Raw genomic sequence first — 19,760 nt, 5'->3', positions numbered from 1 at the left:
TGGCCCTGGGGTTTTCACTCTGGGTTTTCGCCTCTCCCTGGAGATCACATGGTCTGGAATGGGGGGGTAGGGGTGAGTTAATAGGTTGTGATGAACAAAGCATCGTAGCTGTGAGGGACAGCTCGGTGGATAGGATATTGGTATGTAGATAGGCTGGAAAATTGGGCGGGGATCCTGGATTCAGGATTCAATCCTGGACCGGGGAGCGGCGCGGGCTTGGAGGGCCGAAGGGCCTGTTCCTGTGCTGTATTGTTCTTTGTTCATCTCCATATTCTTTAATTCCCCGACTGATTAAAAACCTATTGATCTCAGGAAATGTTCAAGGACTCGACCTCGAGGTAAAGAATTCCAAAAATCCTGGGGTAAAGAATTCCAAAGATTCACCAGAGAAGAAATTCTTTCTCACATCCATCTTAAATGAGCACCCCCTTATTCTGCGACTGTGCCCTCTGGCCCCACACTCTCCCATGAGTGGAAACAGCCTCCCAATATTGACCTTGTCTAACCCCCTAAGAATCTTTTATGTTCCAATCATATCCCCTCTCATTCTTCTGAGGCTCGCAGGACGGAATTCTCCGCTGGCCTCCGTTGGCGGGATTTTACGAGCCTCGCCCGAGCGAGGTGGTAAACTCCCGGCCACAGTCTCTAACAGATTTTCCCTCCTTCTCAGCTCTGATTAAGAGCCAGACAGGCTCGGAACGTTAAACCTGTTTGTCTCGCCCCCACGGATGCTGCCAGACCTGCTTGAGATTTTCCAGCATTCTCTGTTTCTCTGCGGGACGCTGCCAGCCTCTTTAGCTAGAATAGCGAATTGAATTTCAGCGGGATTCACGCTGGGGCGCTCTGCAGGGCACAGAGTTTCATTTTGAAACTCCCGCTGAAAAAACCAGCGGGATTTACTCCAATTTTTACACAAATTCAACACTTAGAATTTTTGGGGGGAGAATCCCCCCCCCCCCTCCCCCCCCCGACCCCCCTCCCCAATCCCCCGCCTGTTTTGGAGTAGTGCATTTTCCGATGAAATCTTGTTTGTCAAGCTTCGCTGGAGGTTGTAAATATTTGCTCATTGATAATTAATGAACTTTGAGTCTCTTTTTGTTTTGCCATTAGTGTGGGACATTTACAAAGGAAAATGTATTTGCAGCTTCAGGCATGAAAAACCCATTCAGTCTGTGGCTCTCGGTGAGAATTACGTGGTGAGTGGATGTGAAAAAGGACTGGTTCAGGTCTGGAGCATCGAGCCTCCTTCATTAGTCAAGGTATTCAGAGCGGAATGGTGTGTGACGTTACTAAATATACCAATCACTAATCCTTACATCCCTTTCTTCTTCAGTGTCCTGTCCTCCCCAGTGAGAAAGCATAGTGCTGGTGGAACACGAGGGGAGAGGGATTAATGCATGGAACTGGGGAAGTATCAGAAATGACATCAACTTATTCTCACCCTGATCTCATAGAATCAGAGAATCCCTAGAGTGCAGAAGGAGGCCATTCAGCCCATCGAGCCTGCACCAACAACAATCTCACCCAGGCCCTATCCCCGTAACCCAACTTATTTACTCTGCTAATCGCCATGACACTAAGGGGCATTAACATGGCTAATCCACTTTACGCGCACACCTTTGGAGTGTGGGAGGAAACCCACGCAGACAGGGAGAGAATGTGCAAACTCCACACAGACATTCACCTGAGGCCAGAATTGAACCCAGGTCCCTGGTGCTGTGAGGCAGCAGTGCTAACCACTGTGCCACCGTACGCCCATAAATCTGCCGTAGCCAAGGAACAACAGGGATCAACTATCAAACATGGGACATCCCGACCTAACTAACCATCTTCAAGGACAATATATTCCAAACCTTCACCCTCAATAAGTGCTCAGTCAGATCTCTGCTTTGCTTAACTTTCCTGCCAATGAATAACCTCATGTCAATGCTGGAGTGCCGCTTAAATGTACATAACCACATAAGATCCTCAAGGTGTGCATCTGGAGATAACAGGTAAAGTTTTAAAGTTTATTTATTAGTGTCAAAAGCAGGCTTACATTAACACTGCAATGAAGTTACTGTGAAATTCCCTAGTCGCCGCACTCCGGCACCTGTTTGGATACACTGAGGGAGAATTTAGCACGCCAATGCACTTAACCAGCACATCTTTCAGACTGTGGGAGGAAACTGGAGCACCCAGAGGAAACCCATGCAGACATGGGGAGAATGTGCAAACTCCACACAGACAGTGACCCAAGCCGGGAATCGAACCCGGTTCCACTGTGCTACCATGCCACTGAACAGAGCATTCACAGCAGACTTTCTGGCAAGCCGGTCGTTACACTGACATTGGTATATCATAGAATCCACTTGTCATTGGTTAATGAGGCTCCTCTCTGCTTCAGGAAGGACCTCGGTTACTCAGAGAACAGCCCAAACAAAATGTTGGCAGCACAGGTGGTACATTTACCACCTCCATTTTAACACCAGGTTCTGCTGGTTGAGGGGAGTTAAAATCTCTCCTACTGTATTGGAAAGTGAATCAGTTGCGAGAGGACAAAAGGTCATCGATCTGAACATTCGGCTGGATTCTGTCGCTGAAGTCCTGCCTCTGGGGCAAAAGCGGGAGGTGACCCTGCCTCAGCCAGTGGCAAGACCCAGGAAGCCATATTTCCAATGAATTGGCCACCATTGAGCCTGCCCCCGCAGGAGCTGCTGGCTCAATCAGAGGAGCAGGAGCTCAGCAGCCTCAGTAGCGCCATCGCGAGTGATGGCCATTGCAAAGGTTGCAGTTGCAGCGTGAGGACGCATCAAGTGGCTGGTGGTGCCCCCCCCCCTCCTCCATCCTGCACCCCTCCTCTCGACATGGGTAAAAAAGCCCATGGAGGAGGCAAGAGGCCCTTAATTGGCCATGTTAGTAGCTCATGGGCTCCCGGTGTCCGGCACGTCTGCCAGATTTCTTGCCTGGTGCCAGATCCCCCAAGCTTCCAGCTTGTCGGCACGGGGCTGGTTCAATTCTGTCCATTGACTCTATTTTCTGTCTCTACAGTTTCTGCCCGACCTGCTGAGCATTTCCTGTTTTTAATAATAGATGACAGCTTTGCGTATTCCTTTAGGTTTGAACTTACAAAATCCTCCACAAATAGCCACAACACAATTCAGAATAAAAGAGTAAAAATGATCATCTAGAATCATAGAATCATACAACTGCTATAGCGCAGAAGGAGGCCATTTAGCTCATCACAGTGGCATAAGAACATAAGAACATAAGAAATAGGAGCAGGAGTAGGCCACCTAGCCCCTCGAGCCTGCCCCGCCATTCAATAAGATCATGGCTGATCTGAAGTGGATCAGTTCCACTTACCCGCCTGATCCCTATAACCCCTAATTCCCTTACTGATCAGGAATCCATCTATCCGTGATTTAAACATATTCAACGAAGTAGCCTCCACCACTTCAGCGGGCAGAGAATTCCAGAGATTCACCACCCTCTGAGAGAAGAAGTTCCTCCTCAACTCTGTCCTAAACTGACCCCCCTTTATTTTGAGGCTGTGCCCTCTAGTTCTAGCTTCCTTTCTAAGTGGAAAGAATCTCTCCACCTCTACCCTATCCAGCCCCTTCATTATCTTATAGGTCTCTATAAGATCCCCCCTCAGCCTTCTAAATTCCAACGAGTACAACGAGCATGGTGGTTAGCACTGCTGCCTCACAGTGCTAGGGACCAGAGTTCGATTCCCGGCTTGGTTCACTGTCTGTGCGGAGTCTGCACGTTCTCCCTGTGTCTGCATGGGGTTTCCCCGGGAGCTCCAGTTTCCTCCCACAGTCCAAAAGATGTGCAGGTTAGGTGCATTGGCCATGCTAAATCCTCCCTCAGTGTACCCAAACAGTCGCCGGAGTCTGCCGACTGGGGGATTTTCACAGTAACTTCATTGCGGTGTTAACGTAAAACAACTTGTGACACTAATAAATAAACTTTACAAACAAAATCTTTGGAGTGTGGGAGGAAACCGGAGCACCCAGAGGAAACCCATGCGGACACGGGGAGAACAAGCAAACTCCGCACAGACAGTGAACCGAGGCCGGGATTGAACCTGGAACTCTGGCGCTGTGAAGTAGCAATGTTAACCACTGTGCCATCGTGCCGCCCACAACGGCACAGAAATAGAGTCCAATGTTGTGACGTGATCAAGCTGGGATGTCGACATTCTGCTCTCTTCACTGTGTCATGTCTGTTTCGATTTGCTCTGTGCCACTTTGGCAGAGTTGATGTGGTCAAACTGTTTTCTTTCAGCTGATGAATTTCCTGCTTTAATCATTCAGGTTCTGACTGGTCACATAGCCTCAGTCACAAGTCTGACTGCTGACCAATGGCATTTGATCAGTGGAAGCAAAGATAAAAGTGCTAAGGCCTGGAGCATGATTGGAAAATTTAGTGAATGTTTAATGACTTTCAGGCATCCACAGTAAGTAACTGGATAGGAAATAAGACATCAGTAATGTATAATTATTCTAAACTCGAACGTTAAAAATAACCTTCCTCAAAAAAGATGAAAAACAAATTTGCCAATTTTTCTCCATGTCGAATACATTAGGTTTGGTTTCTATTTTTATGACTCTTCAAACTTCTACACTCAGAGGCCGGTGTCACTTTACCAGATTCCATTTATTTACAAATTTAATGCCGCTTCTAATAGTGCGTCCGGTACAAAGTCAGAATCCAGAGTGTCAGTACCCCTGGCACTCCCCAATATATACAGAATCATAGATTCTACAGAGCAGAAAGAGGCCATTTGGCCCTTCGAGCTTGCACCGAACACAATCCCATCCAGGTTCTATTCCCGTAACCCCACATATTTACCCTCCTGGTCCCCCTTACACTCAGGGGCAATTTATCTTGGCAAATCAACCGAACCTGCAAATCTTTGGACTGTGGGAGGAAACCCACGCAGACACGGGGAGAACATGCAAACTCCACACAGGCAGTGACCCAAGGCCGGAATCAAACCCGGGTCCCTGGTGCGGTGAGGCAACAGTGCTGTCACCGTGGCGCAAGTAAGATTCCCTGATTGGGCAGGCAATCATTATCTCAATCAGGGAGCTCATACTCCAAGAGGCCAACCTCATGGGCCTCGTTGAGGTCATTATAAACACAACATGACAATTTTTCCATCTTTAAGTGTCTTTTGGTTTTTTCTTCAATTTGCTTCTCGAATTAAAGTTTTTAATGGACACATGGGTTTCAGAGCAAGCGTTTCCTATAACTTGAACAAACCTGATTGTGAATGCACTATTTTTAATTCATTTGTGGGACATGGGCGTCGCTGGTTGGCCAGCATTTATTGCCCATCCCTAGTTGCCTGAGGGAAGTTGAGAGTCAACCACATTGCTGTGGCTCTGGAGTCACATGTAGGCCAGACCAGGTAAGGACAGCAGATTTCCTTCCCTAAAGGGGCATTGGTGAACCAGATGTGTTTTCCCGACAATCAACAATGGTTTCATGGTCATCAGTAGATTCTTAATTCCAGATATTTTTTATTGAATTCAAATTCCATCACCTGCCATGGGTTTCAGAGCAAGCGTTTCCTCTAACTTGAACAAACCTGATTGTGGATGCACTATTTTTTATTCATTCGTGGGATATGGGTGTCGCTGGCTGGTCAGCATTTATTGCCCATCCTTAGTTGCCCTGGAGGGTTTTGAACCCGGGTCCCCAGAATATTAGCTGAGTTTCTAGATTAATAGTCTTGCGATAATAGAATCATAGAATCTCTACAGTGCAGAAGGAGGCCATTCGGCCCTTCGAGCCTGCGTCGGCAACAACCCCACCCAGGCCCTATCCAGTAACCCCATGTATTTACCAGCTAATCCCAGGACACTAAGGGGCAATTTCGAATGACCAATCAGCCTAACCTGCACATCTTTGGATAGGCCATTGCCTCCCCTTGTTAGGCCTTAATTAACACATTTGGTTCCCTGCCAATTTGGAAATGGGGTGATTCTTCAAAAGGAAAACTAGGGCCGGAATTTTAACGACATGCCCGGGGGCGGGCGAGGCTCGGAGAATGGCATTCTCTGTTGGCCTTGGGCGAGATCGTGCGAAACTCGGGCGGATGTGCTGGTAAAATTCCGCCCTAGATGTTCTTGTTGAACATGCGTGAATCCTGCTCAGAGCTGTTTAAATGTGATTTTGTATGCAACAATCTTAATTGCGTTTGTGAACCAAATATTTATACGTTTGCCTGAAAACCCTACTCCATGGAATCATATGGGACAAAAACAAGTTCCTGAAACAATATTGGATTTATTCTGAATTCTGGCGATCAATCAAATAAAAAGCTTTGTTTTTAATTTGTTACTTGTTGGCAATTATTCAGTGTTCAGTAACACCGCTCCCCTTTATCTGTGCTAGGCGAGTTACTCTCAGGCCGGGCAATTGAACCAACAATAAAAATGATTTTAATATCTTTGGATTAGAAAATTGAGAAACAAGACTCAACCAGATTTCTTCCTTCTGATCACCAAAATGTGATTGCTGGTTGAGGACTGGTTGAGACTGAGCAGTGATACATTCCTTGAGGGAAAAGTACCTTCCAAACTCTCCATTCAAACTCTTGCATATCAAAAAAAATCATTTCGAAGAGTCATAGAGGTCCGTACAGAAAAAGGCCCTTCGGCCCATCAGTTCTGTGCAGGTAAAAGACAAACCACCCAACTATTCTAATACCATTTTCCAGCACTTGCTCCATAGCCTTGTACGCCTTGGCATCGCTAAGTGCACATCTAAATACTTCTTGAATGTTATGAGGGTCTCTGCCTCCACCAGCCTTTCAGGCAGTGAGAAAGTTCTTCCTCACATCCCCTCTAAATCTCCTGTCCCTTACCTTAAATCTATGCCCCCTGGTCATTGATCCCTCCACCAAGGGGAAAAGTTTCTTCCTGCCTACCCTATCTATGTTCCTCACAATCTTATACATCTTAATCATGCCCCCTCCTCAGTCTCCTCTGCTCTGAGGAAAACAACTCCAGTCTACCCAATCTCTTTTCATAACTAAAACTCTCCAGTCCAGGCAGCATCCTGGTAAATCTCTTCTGCACCCTTTCCAGTTCTATCACCTCCCCCCTACAATGTGGATTCCAGAACTGCACACAATACTCTAACTGTGGCCTAACCAACATTTCATATTGTTAACAAAGAAGCCCATGGACCCCATTGCAGCCTAAATTAGCGCCTTTGGAACAAAGAGAATTACATCTTGGGGTGGAGTTGAAGCAATAAATTAGAAAGATACCAATAACATTTAAGATATTTCTCTCGAACTATTTTTCATGTTACATTAATTGATTTAGGAGATCTTGTGGTGCAGTGGGTGTTGCCCTGCCTCTGAGCCAGAAGCTCTGGGTTGATTCCCACCGTAAGAAGTCTCACAACACTAGGTTAAAGTCCAACAGGTTTCCAACCTGTTGGACTTTAACCTGGTGTTGTGAGACTTCTTACAGTGTTCACCCCAGTCCAACACCGGCATCTCCACATCATTGATTCCCACCCCCAGGACTTGATGGCCAAGAAAGGTGATCGGTTGGATTTCTGCTTCAAGTTGTTAGTGTTTTAAAATCTCACTCAAACTATTGCCCTTTGGGGTTGAAATGATCCCTTTTGTTTTAATGTACTCGAAACTTTAAGACGATGATAAAATCCAGTTTCTCGTGATGTTCTCCCACAGGGAAGTGCTGTGTGTGAAATTGCTTTATCTGCGCGTGATCAGTGGATGCAGCGATGGAAAGATCCGAATTTTCGACTTATGCAATGGGAGCTGTCTAAGAGTAATGAGAGCCAATGGCCGAGGAGATTCAGTGTTATCCTTACACCTTGCTGGAAATACGTACGTATGTAGTGAACTGTTAGAAACTTCACAAATTACTTTGAATTGAATTGATTTATCATTATCAAATGTATTAGGATAGAGTGAAAAGTATTGTTTCTTGAGTGCTATACAGACAAAGCATATCGTTCATAGAGTACATAGGAAAGAAGGAAAGGATAGGAGGCAGCATATAGTGTTGCAGGTACCAATAGGGTGAGGAGAAAGATCAGCTTAATATATGATAGCCTGGTGGCAGCAGGGGAGAAGCTGTTCTTAAATCCGTTGGTATGTGTTCTCAGACTTTTGTAACTTTTTCCCAACTGAAGAAGGTGGAAGAGAGAATGTCGGGGGTTCGTGAGGTTCTTGATTATGCTGGTTGATTTCCCGAAGAAGTGGAAGTGTAGACGGGGTCAATGGATGGGAGGCTGGTTTGCGTGATGGACTGGGCTACGTTCACAACCCTTTGTTGTTTCTTGCAGGTCTTTGCTTGCCTCTCAAATAATTAGAAATTGTCATCTTAGAACATCTTAAAAGAAAGATTAGCATTTATAGAGCTCCCTTTATGACCACAGGACATTGCAAAACACTTTACAGCCAATCAAGTCATGGTGGAAACATGGCAGGATATTTACACATAGCAAGTTCCCACAAGCAGCTGTGCAATAAAGACCAAATAATCTTTTTTTAATGTTGATTGAGGGAAAGTATTGACCAGAATCTCATCTAAAAGGCCCTATGGGACCTTTCATGTTCATTTGAGTGGTTAGGCTTTGGTTTAACATCTCCTCCAACAGTAAGGACATCCCCTTAGCACTGAACGGGAGTGTCAACCCTGATTGTTATGCTAAAGTCTTGGAATGGGACTGGAACTCACAACCTTTGGAAGGAAAGGCGAGTGTGCTACCAACTGACCATAGCTGATGCTGGCATTGTAAAGGTAAAGTCGCCATAGTCCCAGTTGATCAGAGGCAAAACAGGTGGTGAATTAACCTGAGGATCACCATACCTCAGGCGAGGGGCAAGTTTGAGAAGGTGGGGTCTTCATGAATAACCTCAGCCGGTATGGGAATTGAACCCACGCTGTTGGCATCACTATGTATCACTAACCATCTGTTCAGCCAACTGATCTAAACGACAGTGCCGAACATGGGGCACGAACCCACAACCCTGAGATTAAGAGTCTCACGTGCCACTGAGCTAGCCGGACTGACATTGTATTTCAAAAGAGATGGCCCGACACTCTGCTATTTTCAAAATCAAGTTAAGCAACTGCATGTCTAACGAGTGTAGAATAGTTTAATGTTTTGTCGGAATGCTGTAAAGATAATCCCCCAACTGTTACCAATCTTCCTTCTACAAACCTCTCTAACACCAGCTTTCATCGGCCTAAACAAAAAGTCGGCCAAACTTTAGTAATTTGATTTTCTGCCCCCATTAAAGGTGTTAATTTTTGAATTGCAGTTCCTTTGTATTTTTTAATTTACTGTGATCTCCTCAGGTTTACTATTTTGCATTAGAATCATAGAATCCTACAGTGCAGAAGGAGGCCATTCGACCCATTGAGTCTGCACCGACCACAATCCCACCCAGGCCCTATCCCCATAACTCCATGCATTTACCCTGCTATTCGCCCTGACACTAAGGGGCAACTTAGCATGGCCAATCCACCTAACCCGCACATCTTTAGACTGTGGGAGGAAACCGGAGCACCCGGAGGAAACCCACGCAGACACGGGAAAAATGTGCAAACTCCACACAGACAGTGACCCAAGCCAGGAATCGAACTGGGGCTCCTGGCGCTGTGAGGCAGCAGTGCTAACCCATTAATTTGCCGCCCATTAATTTTCCAAATAATTGGAATAATCCCAGCACATAATTAATATAGCCGCACACTGAGCAATATTATCCTTTAAAAACAGCGATTGATTAGAGGCTATACATAAAGCTGTATATACTTCCATGTATGACTTCCTTTTCATTTATAGCCAAAGAACCTAAAACACATCTTTCACCAATATATACAAAATTTCCTTTAAGGTACCACAGTTCTCCAGGGAGTAAGGAATTTACTATTGATGCAATGTGATTTGCCAATTAACTTCCAGTGACCAGCTGAAGTGTTCATGTTTTTAAGAGTTTCACTATAACAAACAAACTAAAATCACTATTGACTAAACATTACTTAGAAGACAACTAATACACTAAACCATAGGAAAGGCACTTTCCCAATTACCTGGACAATAACTGAAAACCTTTTATACATTATTTTTGTTTTATTTACGGGTTGTGGGTGTCACTGCCAGAGCCAGCATTTATTGCCCCTCCCTAACTGCCTCCTTTTCAGAGGACACTTGAGAGTCAGGTAAGGATGGCAGATTTCCTTCCCTAAAGGGAATAAGTGGGTTTTCACGACAATTGACAATGGTTTCACAGTCATCATTAGACCTTTTAATTCCAGATTCTTACTGAATTCAGATTTCACCAGCTGCTGTGGTATTTGAACCCAAGTCCCCAGATGTTGCCCTGGATCTCTGGATTACTAGTCCAGTGACAATACTGCTACACCACTGCCTCCCCGTAATGCCTCACTCTCAGCAGATATGTAGCTTTGCAGTTAAAGTTCCAAACTCCTCTCAGCTTCCATCAGGATCCCTGAGTTTTTGAATGTCCTTTTAAAAATCTCTTCAGTCTCCTGAATAGTATCAATCAGACTCCCAGTCTGGAATTGTACTGGCTCGCTCGCCCCGATTCCGGGTGCGGGCGAAGCTCGGAGAACAGCATTCTCCATTGGCCTCGGGTAGGGATCGTATGAACCTCGGTTGGACGTGCTGGTAAAATACTGCCCCCAGTGGCAAGGCTGGAGACTCTTTGGTCTTTCAATCTCCACAAGTCTAGCCTCTTCAAAAGGCAATCCATTCTCATCATCATTCTGTTTCACATAAAAACAGTTTTTTTCCCCCCTCTTCTTCACACAACAGCAACTTTTTTTTTGGCCTTCCTCTCCAGGTCTCTCTGTCTGTCTGAGTCTGAAAGTCTATGTCCAGCCAGACCAGCTGCCCCTCTTTTGTGTCAAGGTGTGAAAACTGATGCTTGAGTCTCTGACTTTCAATATGTGTTATTTTCAATAACAACCAACTCACATGGGCCTGTCTCCCAGGTGGAGCTCAATACCCGAACATGTGCCGGACTATGGTGACTAGGGGAATTTCACAGTAACTTCATTGCAGTGTTAATGTAAGCCTTTCTTGTGACTAATAACTAAATAAACAAACAATGTTCACCATTTCCCCACGCCAAGCCATTTTGTTTTATCTTAAATTAAAGAAGACAGTTTAAAACATGACCACCTTATAAAGTCTTGCATTTGTAACAGACAAGAATCAGAAGCCTGAGAAAAGTGAAGGTGGTAATTTTAACCTCCTACAATGGGAGGGAGAGTGGCTGAAGCCAACCTGCCTCCAACACACACATTTCCAGTTTTAATGGAGACAGATTGAGAGATGAGTGACTAACCTACAGACATGGGTTTGTGATTTAAATACATTAGTGAGGCTTGTCAGCCTCAAATTTTCCATCATCTTAAAACATTATACATCTTATACATCTTATAACTGGACATGACAGAGTAATGGTGATCCAGCTTTAGAAATACCCGAGGTTAATAACTGGAATGTGTGCCTTTATTAAACTGTATATACTTGCTCGTATGTCACCATTTGGATGTTGAAAATAGGAGTTATAAGATGAGTAGGAAAGGGAAGACAGGTAAAATTGTTTGTGTTTGTAACTTGTGCGAGGATCATTATTGGAATGTAGCTACAACTAAGACTTGAGTGGGTTTTTTTTCTTATATTCATTGATGGGATGTGGACGTCTCTGGCTGGGGCAACATTTATTGCCCATCCCTAATTGCCCCTGAGGTGATGGTGGTGGTGAGATGTTTCTTTTGAACCGCTGCAATCCCTGAGGTGTAGGTACACCCACAGTGCAGTTAGGGAGGGAGTTCCAGGATTTTGACCCAGTGACAGTGAAGGAACGGCGGTATATTTCCAAGTCAAGATGGTGAATGACTTGGAGGGGAACTTGCAGGTGGTGGTGCTCCCATCTGCTGCCCTCATCCTTCCAGATGGTAGAGATTGTGGGTTTGGAAGTTGCTGTCAAAGGAGATTTGGTAAGCATTTTGACTGCATTTTGTGGATGGCACACACTGCTACCACTGTGCATTGGTAATGAGTGAACTTTGTCCTGGATGGTGTCAAGTTTCGTGAGTACTGTTGGAGTTGCACTCATCCAGGCAAGTGGAGAGTATTCCATCACGTTTTTGACTTGTGCCTTGTAATGGTGGACAGGTTTTAGGGAGTCAGGTGGTGAGTTACTCTGCACAGAATTCCCAGCCTGCTCTTGTAGCCATGGTATTTTTATGGCTGGTCCAATTCAGTTTTCGGTCACTGGTAACCTCGAGGATGTTGATAGTGGGGGTTCAGGGATAGCAATGCCATTGAACATCATGGGTAGATGTTAAGATTCTCTCTGGCTGGAGATAGTCATTGCCTGGTGCATGTGTGGGGCAAATGTTACGTGCTACTTATCAGCCCAAGCCTGAATGTTGTCCAAATCTTGCTACTTGAAGACAATTCAGTGTCTGGGGAATGGTAAATGGTAGTGGATACCCATCAATGTGTTGACTAAGCGCTGAGCTGTCAGCAGTCTACACGTTAAGCATCCATATTAGCCACACATAGTTTGGAGGCGTGATAGAGAAAGTTATTTTGTTTTGTGTCTCTGGTATGACCCCCACAGATTCCCCTCTTTTCTTATTTAGGATGATAATAAACACTGTGTCCAATGTGGTGAACTTTCATTTTGAGGCGGTGACATGGGATTACACAGTTGCAGGACCATTTGAAAGTATAGCACTACAGGACAAATTCAAAATGGCACCACTGAAGAAGCAACCCTATAGCTATATCCGTGCTCAGCGCATGAGAAGAATCGGTTCAACCAATGAAAAGATCTACCATAGACATGAGAAACCTGAAGAAGAGAGTCTGTTCCACCATGCACGCTTCCTGTCAACCAGGTGCATGGAGGCAGCACGGAGTAAGTATTTTCAGAAACAAATCTACAACAATTGTTTATGCAGTTGTAAAGGTTTTCTTTATAGAATCATAGAATCCCTACAGTACAGGAGGAGGCCATTTGGCCCATCGAGTCTGTACCAATCACAATCTCACCCAGACCCTATTCCCGTAACCCCACATATTTACCCAGCTAATCCCCCTGACACTAATAGGCAATTTAGCATGGCCAATCGACCTAACCCACACATCTTTGGACTGTGGGAGGAAACCGGAGCACCCGGAGGAAACCCACGCAGACACGGGGAGAATGTGCAGACTCCACACAGACAATGACCCGAGGCTGGAATTAAAGCTGGGTCCCTGACGCTGTGAGGCAGCAGTGCTGACCACTGTGCCACCTTTCTCTTTTCTTCAGCCTCTTCTTTCTTATGCTTCACTTTTCCCCAATTAGAGATGTGGGTTTGTCACTCGGAGCTACTGGGCCTCAGTGGCATTGCCACTCACCTTAAGCAATGCCTGCCTTCTAATCGAAGGATGACACAGGACCAAGAATTAAGAAAGAAATGTCGATGGGCCAGTTTAACTCCTGGTAGTTAGGTCATTTGAGGCAGGAGACTCTCACGGAAAAGCAAGATAAGAGATGATGACAAACTGTGAGAGCTGATGTCTGATCTTTCTTGTCTGACCTTTCCGTGCCACCGTGTCGCCCCACGTGGAGTGATGGGATTAACTTGCTGTGATTCCCTGTGCATCAAAAGCATAATGCAGTTAAGCAAAGATAAACGTAAAAATAACTGAACAACATAACTTTACAGATGGTTCCGTGCAGATCTCATTTTCCTTTCTGTTTCTGTTTGGAAGGGATTCAATCGCAGTCAAAACATCGGTATCAAAGTGCGCCGCAGATCTACTTGCAGTCAGAATTACCTTCAAAGCCACCCTCAGCATCCTCAAGGAGCCCAGAGATGTTCAGTCAAGGCAGTCTAAGGACAGATGCCACATCCAGGATGTTGTATGGTGAGATGGCTCATAGGCCAGGTTTCATTTCCTTGTGCTGTGAATTGGTATGTGAGTTATGTTTGGTTTTGAATAAAATACCTTTTAGCAGGAGCTATGAAACTAATTATTGTGTGAGCTGCTGTGACAATGTTCTCTCCTCTCATCTGAGAACTGGGGTCTGTCACTCCATTCTCCGACTCACCCTTATGCGGATATTTTTCACTTGTCTTCTCTAAAAGTTGGGAAGGGTTTTATTCCATCCTGTTATTGTTCAGATGAACAGGAACTTTTCACATCCTCTCAGATCACTGTAAGATACAGAAGAGTATTTGTGGCTTTGTTGGTAACACAAAGTGTGCGGATAGATACGGAGGCTCCTATAAACCTGGACAGCTCTTTCTACTCAAATCATAAAGATAGAATGAGGGTCTTGAGGGGCTGAAGTTTGGAAATCTTGAGGCTGAAAAAGCTGGGAGGAGAGAGGTGGATGGCTGTTGCCCAGTTGATCAAGTTATACCAAAACCATAGAATCCCGACAGTGCAGAAGGAGGCCATTCGGCCCATTGAGTCTGCACCGACTCTTTGAGAGACTATCTTACCCAGCCTCAACTATCAATTCAGGCAGCGATTTCCAGATACCTACCATCCTCTGGGTGAAAATGTTTTTGCTCAGGTCCCCACTAATCCTTTTACCAATCATCTTAAATCTGTGCCCTCCTGGCAATTGATCCCTCAGCCAGGGGAACAAGTCATTCTTGTCTACCCTTGATTCTGATCACACCCAGTGTGGGACTTGTTAGTGTTAACGCTCCAGTTTTCCCTTGTTTTGATAATAAACAAATGTTGCAGAGACAACCCTGTGCAGGCATCCACAGTGCAAATAAAATCATTTCCATTAAAATGATGGGGCTAAATTATGTGATAAGAATGGTGAGATAGGCCTATTTATATCTGAATCTATATTATTATAACTGTATGCACTTCCTGTAAACTTTTCCCAACCGAAATTTATGTTTCTAATGGAAACTGCCTATTTAGAATAGTCAGTGGGTAGCCTCTCGCCTCTGAGGGAGAAGGTTGGGTTCAAGTTCACTCCAGACGGTGATACTGAACCTCCCCTCAGTCCCAAGTTGAACTTATCTGGGTCCCCCGTGTCCTCAGTGCTGCCCCCTCTGCAACTGACATCAAGAAGGTGAGGGTGACTTGAGTGCTCACCTCAGATATCCCCTTCTGGGGAAGTCCCAGAGAGAGCGCTCACAAGAGGCATGGCAATGTATTAAAATGAGGTTCCCGGGCTCACAAGGCGTGTTTCATGTTACTCCCGCCAATGAGGGGGGTTGAAAATCAAAAATCGTGATCTTGCCGGCAAGATTTGCGTGCTCTGATTCTGTCCAGATTTTGTGCCTGCATTGGCGATCCCATGCCCAGCTAAGATTGCTCTCAAAGGCCAGAATTCTACCAACTTGTCCTCCATGGAATTGGAGCGGGCAAGGGTGCGACAACAGAAATCTCTGTTGACTTTGGGCGGGAATCCCTGGTCTCGTCTGAGCGAGGTCGTAAAGTCCCGCTCAGTGTCTTTTTTCTTTTATTTTAATGATCTTTCCTCCCACAACCAGTGGTACGAGCTGGTAAAATGGACTGGTGCACGTTCTGGTCGATTTGCCCATCACAGCAGAATCAGGAGTTTGAATTCCCCTCATATTTTATACGGGTAATATATAAATCAGAGCTAAATGGTATGGTGGTAAGCCTTGCTCCATCATCCCCAATTCTCAAACCTCATCTCATCTTTGTGAAAGTTTGTGCATCAGATTGTCCTTCCGTGGTGTAGTGGGAGATCGATTTGCAACATAAAAATTTTTTATCTGCAGTTTTCAGTTTCAGAATCACATTGTCTGGGATATTTGAAGATACTCCAAAGGTGTGCGGGTTAGGTGGATTGGCCATGCTAAATTGCCCCTTAGTGTCAGGGGGACTAGCAGGGTAAATACATGGGGTTACGGGCAGAGGGCCTGGGTGGGATTGTTGTCAGTGCAGGCTCGATGGGCTGAATGGTCTTCTTCTGCACTGTAGGATTTCTACGATTCTATGATGTAACCCCACTACAACACAATCATTTCCTGTTAAGAGATGTAGGGATTTGTTGAGAGTCAAGCATTTGAAGTTTTGGAAGGGTAGTGCAATTTTGTCAATATCCCACCATCAGAACTTTACTTCCTTGAAATAGGGCTCAGAAAGCTGGAATATTAACACAGATGAGATGAGAAGGATGAAACAAAGGCTGGTACTTTAAGCGCCCCGCTCGTTGGCTGGGAACTGGTGGAGGGGTGCATGAGATGAAGTGGTATGGTGGATGGGACATTGCGTAATGACCATGTAAGGGCCTCTTCCTGCTGCGAGTGAAACTTTGCAGCCTCCCTGTGGGCTTGAGGAGGGTGGACTCCCTTCTGATTGGGTACCGGGTGGACCATGGAGGGAATGCCTGCAGCAGTGGATGCACCCGAGAAGAGATCCACCCACCTTGCCAACGTGATCAACCCCTCTTCATTCCCCCACCTCCATCCCCCACCTGCCTGTTTGACCCCAGCTGTCCTCTCGCCCAGCTACCTATGTGCTGGAACTCTGCCACCCTGGCTGCTCTGGGCTTCAGCAGTCTCAGCATTGGCTACTTGGTGATGCCAATGGGACTGGAGAGCAGCTGGCTATCTGATTGGCCAGCAGCTAATGGGGGCAGGTGCCCGAGCAGGGATAGGCCCTGACCACAGTCCATCATTTCCCTGCAGATCATCCAAATCCAGGGCTGTGACTGTCCAGACAGTGGGAAAGGCCAGCACTGTCCTGCAAAATCCCAACCAGAGACTCCAAAGGGTTTGGATCTGAGACAGTGGGCGGCATGGTGGCACAGTGGTTACCACTGCTGCTTCACAGCGCCAGGGACCTGGGTTCGATTCCCGGCTTGGGTCACTGTCTGCGTGGAGTCACAGAGTCATAGGGGTTTACAGCATGGAAACAGGCCCTTCGGCCCAACTTGTCCATGCCGCCCTTATTTTTTTTAAAAACCCCTAAGCTAATCCCAATTGCCCGCATTTGGCCCATATCCCTCTATACCCATCGTACCCATGTAACTATCTAAATGCTTTTTAAAAGATAAAATTGTACCCGCCTCTACTACTACCTCTGGCAGCTTGTTCCAGACACTCACCACCCTCTGTGTGAAAAAAATGCCCCTCTGGACACTTTTGTATCTCTCCCCTCTCACCTTAAACCTATGCCCTCTAGTTTTAGATTCCCCTACCTTTGGGAAAAGATATTGACTATCTACCTTGTCTATGCCCCTCATTATTTTATAGACCTCTATAAGATCATCCCTCAGCCTCCTACGCTCCAGAGAAAAAAGTCCCAGTCTATTCAGCCTCTCATAACTCAATTCATCAAGTCCCGGTAGCATCCTAGTAAATCTTTTCTGCATTCTTTCTAATTTAATAATATCCTTTCTATAATAGGGTGACCAGAATTGCACACAGTATTCCAAGTGGCCTTACCAATGTCTTGTACAACTTCAAGACATTCCAACTCCTGTATTCAATGTTCTGACCAATGAAACCAAGCATGCCGAATGCCTTCTTCGCCACTCTGTCCACCTGTGACTCCACTTCAAGGAGCTATGAACATGTACCCCTAGATCTTTTTGTTCTGTAACTCTCCCCAACGCCCTGCCATTAACTGAGTAAGTCCTGCCCTGGTTCAATCTACCAAAATGCATTACCTCGCATTTGTCTAAATTAAACTCCATCTGCCATTCGTCAGCCCACTGGCCCAATTGATCAGGATCCCGCTGCAATTGGAGATAACCTTCCTCACTGTCCACCATGCCACCAATCTTGGTGTCATCTGCAAACTTACTAACCATGCCCCCTATATTCTCATCCAAATCATTAATATAAATGACAAATAACAGTGGGCCCAGCACTGATCTCTGAGGCACACCACTGGTCACAGGCCTCCAGTTTGAAAAACAATTCTCTACAACCATCCTCTGGCTTCTGTCAAGAAGCCAATTTTGTATCCATTTAGATACCTCACCCTGGATCCTGTGAGATTTAACTTTATGCAACAACCTACCATGCGGTACCTTGTCAAAGGCCTTGCCAAAGTCCATGTAGACAACATCAACTGCACTGCCCTCATCTACCTTCTTGGTTACCCCTTCAAAAAACTCAATTAAATTTGTGAGACATGATTTTCCACTCACAAAGCCATGCTGACTGTCCCTCGTCAGTCCTTGCATCTCTAAATGCCTGTAGATCCTGTCTCTCAAAATACCTTCCAACAATTTACCCACCACAGATGTGAAGCTCACTGGCCTGTAGTTCCCAGGCTTTTCCCTGCAGCCCTTTTTAAACAAAGGCACATTTGCCACTCCCCAATCTTCAGGCACCTCACCCGTGACTATTGATGATTCAAATATCTTGGCTAGCCTCCCACAACGTCCTGGGATATACCTCATCAGGTCCCGCAGATTTATCTATCTTGATGCGCTTTAAGACTTCCAGCACATCCTTCTCTGTAATATGTACACTCCTCAAGACATCAATATTTAATTCCCCAAGTTCCCTAACATCCATGCTTTTCTCAACAGTAAATACTGATGAGAAATATTCATTTAGGATCTCACCCATCTCTTGTGGATCCGCACATAGAGACCTTGTTGATCCTTAAGAGGCCCTACTCTCTCCCTTGTTACTCTTTTGCCCTTCATGTATTTGTAGAAGTTTGCACATTCTCCCTATGTCTGCGTGGGTTTCCTCCGGGTGCTCCGGTTTCCTCCCACAGTCCAAAGATGTGCCTGTTAGGTAGATTGGCCATGCTAAATTGCCCCTTAGCGTCGGGGGGGCTAGCTCGGGTAAATGCATCGGGTCATGGAGATAGGGCCTGGGTGGGATTGTGGTCGGTGCAGACTCGATGGGCTGAATGGCCTCCTTCTGCACTGAAGGATTCTATGATCTAAGATGGTGCAGGAATTCATTTACCCTAAATTCTCTTTTATATAAATAATTCTGATGCAATGCAACACCATGACAATTTACTTTTGACCTTCCTACAGGTAAAAGGACAGAATCCTTGTCAACAGCTGCTAAATTTCTGTCAGACAGTGAGCAGAGATCATTAAAGCGTATAAAAAGATATCGGCAGTACAGGGCGAAAACCCCCGAGCAGATTTACCTGACCGTCAATGCAATCAACAATTCCCTCAGATATGATGAAACATCCGTGAACACTCTCTACAACAATTCACTTTCGGATGACTGGGGTCGGTCCCTGTGCCCCCTTGAAGACACCTGGAAAACGCTCCCCACTGCAGCAAAGGATAAGTCCAGTGCCCAGCTCAGCAATGCTGGGGATGGAGTCGCATCAACAGACGACTGCATTGATGTCAAAACACTCATGACTCCTTATGATTCGAGAGGGCAAAGGTCTAAAATGTTGCTGAGTTTCAACAAGTGTTTCATAACAAAACCAATGATGAAACGATCAAAGTCAACGCTGGGCTTTGTAAACCCGATCAGGTTTACAGGCGGAAAGAACAGACCCCAATCTGCAGTTGAAGACAGGGCTAAGACGACAAGCTACGTATCCAGTTTGGGGCACCAAAACAAATCCCCACTGCTGCTAAGCTCAACAGCCATTTCCTCGTTCAATTCCAGATCGAAGCTTCAGCCAGCCGTTAGCCTGAATCCATATCGAAATAACAGTGGCTTCAGTCTTTTGACGTCAAAACAACTGAAGGAGCATGCGGAAAAAGTTGTCATGGAGCAAAGAAAAGAATATGAAAAGCA

The 19,760-nt window shown here is 45.6% G+C and overlaps 1 protein-coding gene across 1 annotated transcript in view; it reads left to right on the top strand.

The window, feature by feature from the left end:
* The window catches only part of fbxw10 (F-box and WD repeat domain containing 10), a 67,663-nt gene extending 48,458 nt beyond the window's left edge, over positions 1 to 19,205 (top strand). The window contains exons 9-14 of the mRNA XM_078225982.1: positions 1,111 to 1,259; positions 4,302 to 4,444; positions 7,703 to 7,861; positions 12,666 to 12,943; positions 13,786 to 13,988; positions 19,028 to 19,205. Of these exons, the coding sequence (XP_078082108.1) occupies positions 1,111 to 1,259; positions 4,302 to 4,444; positions 7,703 to 7,861; positions 12,666 to 12,943; positions 13,786 to 13,988; positions 19,028 to 19,093 (998 nt within the window). The 3' untranslated portion in view covers positions 19,094 to 19,205. The remainder of the gene's footprint in view (positions 1 to 1,110; positions 1,260 to 4,301; positions 4,445 to 7,702; positions 7,862 to 12,665; positions 12,944 to 13,785; positions 13,989 to 19,027) is intronic.
* Positions 19,206 to 19,760: the final 555 nt, after the last annotated feature.

The sequence above is a fragment of the Mustelus asterias genome, chromosome 12 (assembly GCF_964213995.1).
Source record: "Mustelus asterias chromosome 12, sMusAst1.hap1.1, whole genome shotgun sequence".
Lineage (NCBI taxonomy): Eukaryota > Metazoa > Chordata > Chondrichthyes > Carcharhiniformes > Triakidae > Mustelus > Mustelus asterias.
Note: the sequence above shows the minus strand (reverse complement) of the source record. Positions and strands in the feature narration are given on the sequence as shown.